The sequence below is a fragment of the Diachasma alloeum genome, unplaced genomic scaffold, assembly GCF_001412515.2.
Source record: "Diachasma alloeum isolate Michigan unplaced genomic scaffold, Dall2.0 Dall_scaffold_01213, whole genome shotgun sequence".
Taxonomy (NCBI): Eukaryota; Metazoa; Arthropoda; class Insecta; order Hymenoptera; family Braconidae; genus Diachasma; species Diachasma alloeum.
In genome coordinates this window covers 36477-47226 of record NW_021681322.1, presented here as the reverse complement: position 1 = coordinate 47226, position 10750 = coordinate 36477, and the positions used below count along the sequence as shown (strand labels likewise).

At 40.9% G+C, this 10750-nt stretch overlaps 1 protein-coding gene across 1 annotated transcript; it reads right to left on the bottom strand.

The window, feature by feature from the left end:
- Window positions 1-1734: 1734 nt before the first annotated feature.
- Window positions 1735-5955, bottom strand: LOC107046130. Its single transcript, XM_015268651.1, has 4 exons — window positions 4593-5955; window positions 2416-4457; window positions 2098-2313; window positions 1735-2055 (listed from the first exon to the last, which is right to left on the bottom strand). Exons 1-4 carry the CDS (start codon window positions 5953-5955, stop codon window positions 1735-1737), a joined length of 3942 nt encoding a protein of 1313 aa, XP_015124137.1.
- Between the last annotated feature and the right edge of the window lie 4795 nt (window positions 5956-10750).

Sequence of the window (10750 nt, the reverse complement as noted above, 5' to 3'; positions counted from 1 at the left end):
TCGGTAGACCGACTCAAACCAGCATATGTTGCCAAGGAGTCAGCTTCGCCCCCAGCATCTCCAGAGGAGCCCCGCCCACCTGCAGCACCTGAGAAACCCAGCCGACCAGCTTCACCACCACCAGTACCTGATTCATGCCCATCAAACACGATGGACAGGCCCTTCAGAACGTACCCTGCAAGGAAGAGAGTTTCGTTCCCTTCATCTGTACCAGACCAGGTAACTGGGGAGGGAGTAGATGTGGCCCCCTCGCCTCCCTCGGCTGCCACTTCGCCGAGGGACTTGACCGTCAGGCCTCAGCAGCGCCAGCGGCGTAAGCATGAGTTAGTGCCCCGGTCTGAGTTCGACTGACGGTCGATAAAACAGTATTCTTGCCACTCGTGCCCATGTGCACACACCACAGCTTTGGCAAAGTCTTTTTGTATTAATTATTCTACTTACCTTAAGTGTGTTAAATAAATATTCAGTTGACAGTATCCCGCAATCTTTATTCTACGGAAATACCCTCACATTTCCTACACAACCGATATTTGTGGCGGGAGTGTGTGAATAGCCAATTCTATGGAGGTTGGGACGGGATGATGTTTAATTATCTTTAATTATGTGTTATATCTTTTAAAAGTATATTGAATCATACAAAAAATGGACTATGGACAGATGCCAGTGCCATTGTAGTTTGTACGGAGCAATTTTTCAAATATTTCGGTTCTGTCTGTGTCTCTCTGGTTTCCCTCAATCTCAGGTCAATCTGTGTCTCTTAACTCTCTGCCTCTTCGAGCTCTTCTAGCTCATCCAACCCTTCATATGAACAATAGATATTTTCAGAATTTTCATCAGTACTCGCCTCCTCTCAACAAAAGTCCACGTCCCCCACACCTACAGTGTCGACATGCCCTTTCATTATCCTTCAAAGTCCCTTCAGCTTACCGTCTTCAATCCTCTTTATGCCCTCAATATCTCGAAGTTCCTCTGCTTGATGGTCTTGACATATTCTTTTTATTTTATCAGTATTTCCTTCCATCTCCAAGGACGTAGATCTGACATGTTTCCCAGGACTTTCAAGGGAAAGTCTGGGAACAAGGGAGTTATGAGGGTGAGCGTGCGAAAAGTTGAGCACAGTTGTTCCTTGACCTATCAAAACAAATCGATATCTCATGAGAGTGTAGACTCTCTAACACGAATATTTTTCTCTCTCTTCTTTCTAATTAACGAACCTTTCAAATGGCCCTCCTTCTCGAGCGATTTTATCGTGGGAACAGCGCCAGTCTTCAACCTCTTTCTGATTAACTTTTCTCCTAATAGACCAGTCTGTATTCAGAGGAGGGTGAGGTGGAATGGACATTTCATTTTTTTTTAAATATTAATGACTTTGGATTGTTCATGAAATGCATTTTTTTTATTTTCAAAAGAAAACTACAATCGTTACTCTTTGTGATGAGCCTAGACTGAGTTTAATTGATAAAGAATATTTTTAAAAAATAAGTGTACATTTTAGCCCACCCTCTTATATTTTCCAGTACCTTTGCCTGATGTATGCCAATGTTAACTGAACTCCTCCATGGAGAGTTTTCTCTCAATGACCAGTTATGTGAGTCTTGATTGTCTTGGGATGATAGCGGGTGTCTTAGCATCTGGCTCCAGAGGTGTGCGCCTGAGCCGCCCGCCAAGACGAAGCGTCTGATCTTCGTCTAACCATGGTGTTAGCTTTGCCAGGGGATGATTGTGCCAGATCTCTCATCCATTCTTGAGTCGATTGATGAGTGCCTCAAAATGTTCGTTTTGAGTGAGTTTAATCCAATAGATTCTGACATCATCCAGCTCTTCAGGTAGTAAAACTGGAGAATCTGGTACCTCTTGCTGTCTCATGAGCTTGATCGCTCTCATGACCCTTGCTGATACTCTCAGAACCTTGTCAAGTGTAGAATACCTCTCCAACAAGTCCTGAGGTTGTTCCACGTGTGCTACAGGATGAGCCAGCACTGGTCTTTCCTCCAATGCTGCTTCCGTCGTCGATTCCATTACCGTTGATGAAGATGCCCACTCCTCCTGTGGTGACTTGAGCCATGGTGGACCATTCCACCAGAGCTAATGATCTACCAGTTGACTTGGAGATAGTCCTTTCGATGCACAATCCGCTGGATTGTCTTTCCCACTGATGTGTTTCCATGTTGCTGATGGTAAGGAGTTTTGAATTTTAATAACTCGATTTTGGATGAAGTCCTTCCATCTTGATGGGTGTCCATTGATCCAAGTAAGTGCTGTTGTTGAATCCGACCAGAGAAAGAGTGATAAATCTTCTCTCCCCAGCATCCTCTGCACGTAAGTAACCAGATTTGATAATCATACTACCGCTAGTAGCTCCAACCGTGGGATGGTGATCTTCTTCAGTGGTGCGACCTTGGTTTTCGCACATACCAAGATGATTGATGGTTCCAAACCGTGATTATCTACCCTGATATACACCGCAGCCCCCATGGCCAGATTTGATGCATCAGCAAACCCATGAATGTAAATCCTTGATGATGTTGATGAGGTTTGAAGCCATCTTGGAATCTGAATCTGTCCGAGTTGAGTGAATTCTTCTCTGAATTCGTTCCAACGTTTGATGTGACTCATTGGCAATGGGTCATCCCAATCGATTTTTAATAGCCATAATTTCTGGATAAAGATTTTTGCTCTGATGATGACTGGTCCGATGATTCCCAGAGGATCGTACAGTTGTGCGATCTCTGAGAGAACATTCCTTTTGTTGATAGTAGCCTTTGATTTTTCTTTCGCCTTGTAGGTGAAGACATCTGAGATTGGATTCCAGCACAGTCCCAACACCTTGACCGTGCTATTCTCAAATTCCACTGTTCTGGGGGGTGATGATGTCAAATGAAGTTCCTGGAGAATTTCCTGACAGTTTGAATCCCATTTTTGCAGGGGGAGGCCGCCCGCCGTGCAAAGTCCGATCAGTTGATTGATGAGTTCCTTTAGTTGATCCTCTGATTCTGCTCCTCCGTAGATATCGTCGACGTATCTCCCTTTTGTCAAGAAGACCGCCGCCATTGGAAACCGATGACCTTCATCTTCCACCAATTGTTGAAGAACTCGTAGGGCCAACCATGGAGCACAGGTTTGACCGTACGTGACCGTTGTAAGTTGATAGGTGATGAGATTGTTGTCCTCATCCTTCCACAAGATTCTCTGAAGATCCCAATCCTTTTCATTCACGTTGATTTGACGAAACATCTTGACGATATCTCTTCCGACTACCCAACGATGTGTTCTCAACCATATGAGAACGTCTGATCCTTCTACCTGAAGCTTTCCACCAGAATGAAGGATTTCATTCAGTGAAACTCCTGATGATGTCTTGCTCGACCCGTTGAAGACCACCCTGAGCTTGGTCGTGATGCTATCTTCCCTCAGAACACCGTGATGAGGGAGATAGAAGACCGGTGATGGTTCTGATGCTTCTAAGACTCTTTTCATGTGACCAAGAGCCTCGTACTCGTTGATGAAATCCTTGTAGAGTTTCCCATATGATGGATTTGATGATAATTTGGTAGATGTTCGATTCAACAGCTGGAGAGCGTGTTTTCTTGACTCACCCAGTGCTGATGGTGTTGTTTTGAGTGGAAGACGTACAACGTAGCGTCCTGAGCTCTCTCTTGTGTGTGTGCGTTGGAAATGTTCCTCACATTCCAACTCTTCAGGGCCTAATTCCATGTTCTCGTGTGATGGAGGTTCCTCTTGAACCCAAAACCGTTTGAGTAGGTCTAGAAGCTGCTCACTCGACGACTCTCGTACTGCAGTTAGAGATGTCTGCGGTTTACAACTTGTACAGCAGACCGTCCCTGATATTATCCACCCAAATATGGTCTGTTGTGCAACAGTCTGATTATCAGATGATTTGGGGATGTTGTTACCAATGATCTGACCGTAATGATCTGCACCGATGATGATATCAATTGACCCAGGTTTGAGAAAATTGTTATCTGCCAGTTGAAGCCCTTGAAGATGATCTAATTCCGCCTTAGTACAATGGATTGATGGTAGAGTTGATGTAAGCTTCGTCAGGACGTGAGCAGTGACCTCGACTTGGTTTTGATGATTAAATCGAGAGTGAAGATTGACTTTGACTGCTCCACGTGTTGACCCTGACTCTAGCCCGCCGATTCCGAAGACCTTGATGTTTGTCGACTTGCGTCGAAGTTGACGGATGTTGACCAGTTTTTCCGTGATGAAGATGACCTCTGATCCCTGATCGATCAAAAGTCTGACGTGATGATAGGTTCCGAATGATGATGCTGCAAGTGCCTTGGCTGTTGCCAATAGCACTACCCGTTGTTCTGATGTTGATGTTTGATGAATGACCTTGGGGTCGGCTGATTGCTCAACTGGTCCAGTTGATGATGATGGTGATGCCAGTTCCCTTGGATTTGTTAATGATAATCCTGATGATGATTGACCTGGGGGAGAAAAACACAGGATGAGGGCCGTATCATTTGCCAAAGATAATAATTAAGAAAATGATACTTAACCTCTCAATCCTGAGTTCTTCGATGTCCCCAGTTATATTCCAGAACTTCCTGGTGACGGCTGACTCAGCTGAGTCTGTTGTTGAAGTTCCCTGCGATATTCTGGTGACCCCTCATGGATCAGTGTGTGATGATTCCCATTGCAATCCTTAACTTTGCATCTTTCTTTGCTGGTGCATGTTGGAGCTCGATGAGGTCCAAGACAGTTGTAGCAAAGGTTCTTTGCTGTGACGATTTCTCTGCGTTCAGCTGGAGTCTTCGCCCTGAAGCTCTCACAGTTGAACCTCAGCCAGTGATCACCTCCACAGAGTCGACACTCCTTTACTCCTGATTTTGATACCTCAGCTGGAGCCTTTGCTTGGCCTCCAACCCCAGAAGCATGATGAACTTTGACTTGCTGATGTTTTCCTTTGAATTTTGATGAAGAATCCTTAGAAGTTTGAGCTGGTTTGTCGTGTGCCACATTCTCCAGTGCACGAGCCCTTGCCTCGATGAAGTCGAGAAGTTCTCTGAGTGTTGGAGGATCCCTTGATCCACCGAGATGAACTTCCCAAGCTTTCTTGGTATCCAAGTCGATACAGCGTCTCGCTACCCTTCCAACGATTAAGTCCCAATGATCAACTGAAGCGTCAAGAGCCCTCAGCGCGTCCAGTGCTTGCGTGATGATGTTGCTGAGATTGCTCAACCCCTTGGCTGGGTCGTCAACCACAGGTTTCAATTCCAAGATTTTGTCGATGTGAGCTGCTATAATCAACCTCCTGTTGTCATAGTGCTTTACCAATTTGTTCCAAGCAATCTCGAAATTGTCGTCAGTAACTGTGAGATTAGAGATCATGTTGAGTGGCTCTCCTTTGAGTGATCCCTTGAGTCGAACCATTTTTTCCACACTTGGAATGCCTTTTACCAGTCTCACCATAGAGTTAAATAGATCCTCATATGGTTTCCAAGCCTCATACCGACCATCGAATGTTGGTAGAGCGATTCTCGATAGATTTCCTCGATTGTTGTCCATTGATGTTGATGACCTTGATCTCTTGATCTCGCCCCTCAATCTTCCGATGATTGTGATGATGTCACTATGAATAGTCATCGTGAGTCCATGAACATTCTCCTTGTAATAATCTGAATCGAGGAACTCCTCTGTTGGAGCATTTTGAAATGTGTTATGATACGTATTGAAATGTTCAAAATGCTTATCTGCGATCTTTTCCATCGAATTGAGCTCCTCCTCCGTGAGATCTTCCACCCTTGTATTCCTCAGGCGTGCAAGCCCTCCCTCTAGATACGCCTGACGTGAGTATTGTACCCCCAACCGAGCTATCATCATCTGAGATGGTGTGAGTGGGGCTTTTGAATCAGAGCGAGGTGGTAGGTGGAACTTGGTCTCTCCACTGCTTTTCTTCATCCCCACCACCGTGTAGAACGTCATGATTCCCTTCCGGATTATCCCCACCAGTCGATGCCATGATTCTTGTAGCTTACCGGATTGATTGAGCACCGTTGATCCCGTGAATTTTTGAGAACCCCTGTCTCTCGCTTGAGCCCGAGTTTAAGCGACTCGAAACAATGTTTGATTTTCCGCAACACCGATGTAAACAAACCCCGTGATACTCTCCCGACACTGATCGTCTGTCCAAAATGTAAACACTTGATAATTTCGCCTTTGTTGAGTGTCCTTGACGTCAGGCAAGCCGTTTTGGGCGTTGCCCACGCGGTCGATAATTTTATGAAGATGATTTTTTCCACTAGTAAAACACACGAATCACTAATTTCAACTCCTCCAAGCCGGCTCGAAGGACCATTTGTTGCGGATTGAACGTGTGGGTGGATGGGGAGTAGGTTTCGTGTGTGGAAATTTGGGAAAGTATACTGGGAAAAATCAATTACGATGATGTAGCCGTAAGGCGAGTCGATATATTTTCAAACAAGTATTTACACGACTATTTGTCCACTAATTCACTGATAATGTTCACAAAGAATTGTTGATAATTGTCCAATAGAACCGAAACTGATAACTGACCAATAAACGTGATTATAAACTCCGTGATAACAAACTGAAATGATATAATTCCAAAGATACAAAATGCCTGAAATTAACTTCCAGAACGATATAAAAACGTGTTGTCTGATACAATTCCGAACGATGAGTGAAGCGCGAGGGGTTTTTGGGTATTTCCCCCTCTTCTGATCATGTGACCGAAGATGGCCGATGACCACCGACTGGTCTGGATGCCTTTTCAGGCCGAATTTCCAACAGACTTAGTTGATTAAGAATGCTTTCTATTCAATCGCTCCTTATCTAAGAAATGGTACTGTCTTCGGCCTTGGATCATTTTAACCCCACCATCGACTCACTAGCCAATCAAAAGGTTTCTCCCCACCATCGACTCATTGGCCAATCAGATTTCTAACTTCCCACCATTGACTCTTCAGCCAATGGTGAGTTTTTGCGTAGTAACCTTCTATAAATTTAGTGCACCCAATCCGCCTGGGCCATTTCGTCTCGAGCAGCAGAAGAACAGGGAGCGGTGTAGCAGAGTAGCAGAACCAGAATTCGAAAACGAGAAAGGAGGAGACGAAAGAGGAGGAAGGGAGCACTCTACGAGAGGAATCTTTAGCTTTAAACTATCGATAGTCATTTATTGGAAAACTCAATTTTGCCTTTGAGATTTAACTCTAGTCTTCAGGAAAATCTCAGTTCTCGCTGTACCCAAGAAACTCAATTCCGCTGACTAATAAGGAAAACTCAATTTACGCTTTTAAGCATCGCCGATAGATGGCGCGGCTGCATAAGCATTTTTTCGCCGAGTGACGACCCAAAACGAAACCATAAACGTATCTACGTCAAAAATTCAATAGCCAATTCTATTGAACAAAAAATCCATTGATTTATTTCTAATTCCCATTATATCACAATTCATCGAGATATGTTGTCATTTCTTATACCCCAAGACCTTCGAAATAATCGAAATATGATCGTTTCTTCATTAACGTGGGAAATTTCACATATACCCCCACAAATCCAGTTCATTCCAACCTTCAAAAGACGTCGTAATATCGTGAGCGTCATCACATGACTTCGGTATTTTGATTGTTCATTATTGACCCACAATCACATCCCCATGAACTCAAAATAACAACAGCCTGTCATCGTCAAGTATTAAATCTCACAAATTCAATTAGTCCCAAAAATTCTAGGGTTTTCATTTATTAAGCTAACAGATCGCTTTAAAAATACACAATTCTTTTAATGATATACCATTTTTTTCCTTTGCTTTATTTACATCCATGCTCATTTGTATGACCACTCGTGGCAATCGCTACCAAAAAATTTACTTTAATATCGTAATATTTTTTTAAACCCTAAACATGGTTATTTTGTTTCAATTTTTCTACTACCTACATACAAATCATCCAAAAGAAATAGTCAGTCTGTTTAGTTTGAAAAATCGAGGAGGTATTGGCCGAGAGTTGTACAATCCCTCATCATTATGTACAGATTTTTATTTTTTTTTCATCAATTCATTTTTTTTATCTCCAACAAAGAACACTTTGAAGAGAGACTTGGAAGCCAGATTGAATCAACGAAAAGGTTAAAAGAACTTTTTTTTCGTTTTTGTCATCCATAAGGATCAATTAGTGTCTCAACAACTAACAGATTGTAGCGAGCGTTGTGGCAAAAGATCGTATTTATACAACTCAGTTTCCCGATATGGGCTTGTATTAGCAGCCAAGAAGCGCATGGAGTCGATCTGGATGATTTTGATTCTAGAAGAAAGCACTCCTAAAATGCACAGATAACCCTTCGTGGAGTACCAATAATATTCCGTGCAAAAGGTTGGCTGGTACACAAGCCAATCTTTCACATAGAGCCTCGAAAGTTTTAGTACCGGAGAAACAGTTGTATCTTCGTACGATAGAGTGTTTTCAAAATTAATTCTCAAATTACTTCTCAGCATATAAAATTTCCCGGACTTTGCTCCACAAACTTCTAAATACACTAATTAATTAAATAACCCACACAAGCTTTCACCACAATTCTCATGTTATTAATAAAATACCAAGAATAATGTGCGTTTATCACTCATATAAACGAAAAAAAAACAATCTTGAATCACGCTCGACGTAAGAAGTATACATAATAAATATATATGTAATACACATATTTTCTTTCGTGCCCCGAAGAACGATGAGTACATGACTAGTCATCTATATAATTGAATGCCTAAACGCTTTCTCCTTAAAGTTCTCTACGTAATGGAGAGAAGAGCGAAACTGATGATTGAACGTCAACAGCTATGGCATTTTTTTTTCTTTTTCTGTTTTCAAATTCTTAACAGTGATTTATTCGCTATACAATACCACATGGAGATATACAATATCCAATGTTCACTGAAAACTGGAAAATGAATAATTTTTATCCCCTTTCATCGATTCCTATCCTGTCTTTCTTTCTTTCTACGTTTATAATCTACCTCTCAACAACTTCCCATTTCTCCTTCAGTGAAAGTAACTACTTATGCCAGTGGATACATCTCTAGAGATAATTATTTTCATCGTTTCTAGAGTGAATATAAAACAAGCCCAAAAATGTCCTCCAGACCGTTTTGTAGATATTCTTCAAAGTAAGAGATCCAGCGGAATTAGTCGAACATCTTGTGCATCTCTTAGAGATCTGATGGAAAATTCTATGATGAATGAACAAAGAGAGATTCTCAATATTTTTTTTCTATGAACTGGTTACAGAGTTATTTTCAAAATGGTCTGCATGATATTTTTCGACTTATTCTACCACTTTCCTGCATTATTTTCATCCTGATACTGCAGGAAACTCTTAAATATAATCACTAAATCATCTTGAAAAACTGCAAAAATTGAATGAAAATGCTTTGCCTAACAACATTATCGACCAACATGGTCACTGGTTAATCATTCAAAGAGAAACACTCGAGATTTGTCATGTTACTTGTGTCAATTTTAGTCTCATAGTTTCAGCACCTCGTTATCGAACGAGATACATTCTTCTTTTGCATTTTTGTAAGGTACAAATTCAGCTTCACGTGGGAATCAATTATGAAAAGATAAAACAAAACGAAACAAAGGTAATATTAAATTTCAGAGCGGATCAACTTTTTCATGAATGTTTTCAAATCGAAGATATATAGATGAATGAATCTTTATAAGAACCTTTTTCAAAACTTTAGATTTTGATCTAAAAAAAGGCCTCGAAAAAATTTCATCGTCTCCCTGTAATCCTAGAATATCCCAAATAAATTGATCTAATGTGTCTGAAGTGAAACTGAGTCATTCGGTTCTATCATTTCACAATGAGAGCAATTATTATCGGTCGATTTTTTTCCTAATTGAGTGCAGTGAATTTTAATAGTTTATCGTCACATAATGACAGTTGAATTTCAATAGTTCATTGCCACATAATGATCATTCCATAGTCCAGTGATTAATTATATGAGTGAAGTAATAAAAGCAGAATGAATGGGTAACGTATTATTTCGCAGATACCTTTAAAAATAAAAGGTTTTAAAAAAACAATCAAAATTTTAGGAGACAATTTGGTGAAGTACAAAAATCATTTCCTAACATTCTGTTCTAAACTCAATAATTTCCGAAATAAGAAGATTTCACAATGAACACAATGCAGGCTTGACACAACGCTTTTAATTGTCAGAATAATCAAAAACAGTTTAGTGATTGTTTTACGATTATTTTAACAATTGCAAGCATTGCATTAATGCGACTCGAGCGTAGTTATATATATTGAGACAAGCGAAGGTTTTTTTGAGACATCCACACGGTTTTTTGACTGAAGGCCCGGGTGGATTATCTTTCGAACGTTATCTCGATTGTTTTTCCATCTTCATAATGTAAAATATATCATAATTTCCATTGGATTTTACGTCACGCAGGAGTCCCTAAAAATTATGATTGTACAATCAAAAAATGTACAAAAAAAATGAACATCTTCAAAGAGCGTTTTTAATAAAGATTAAGAAATAAGTCCGATAGAGAGGAAATAGTAAATGGATAATTTATCATGGTAACTAACGATCTGACAGCCATTGACTACTATGACAAATGACGACCTCACAGCCATTAGATACATCAAATTATTAATTTAAAATTTCCTCCCTATTGCGTTCATTTCCCAATATTATTCAAAAACGCTATTTAAAAATGTTCCGCTTTTTTCAACGTTTTTTTCATTG

Coding starts and splice junctions, on each gene's coding strand:
- LOC107046130 (XM_015268651.1), bottom strand. CDS start 5,955: ATGACGTTCTACACGGTGGTGGGGATGAAGAAAAGCAGTGGAGAGACC. Junction 4,458..4,592: donor TCAACAACAGACTCAGCTGA/GTCAGCCGTCAC, acceptor TTTCTCCCCCAG/GTCAATCATCATCAGGATTA. Junction 2,056..2,097: donor GACTATCTCCAAGTCAACTG/GTAGATCATTAG, acceptor CCATGGCTCAAG/TCACCACAGGAGGAGTGGGC.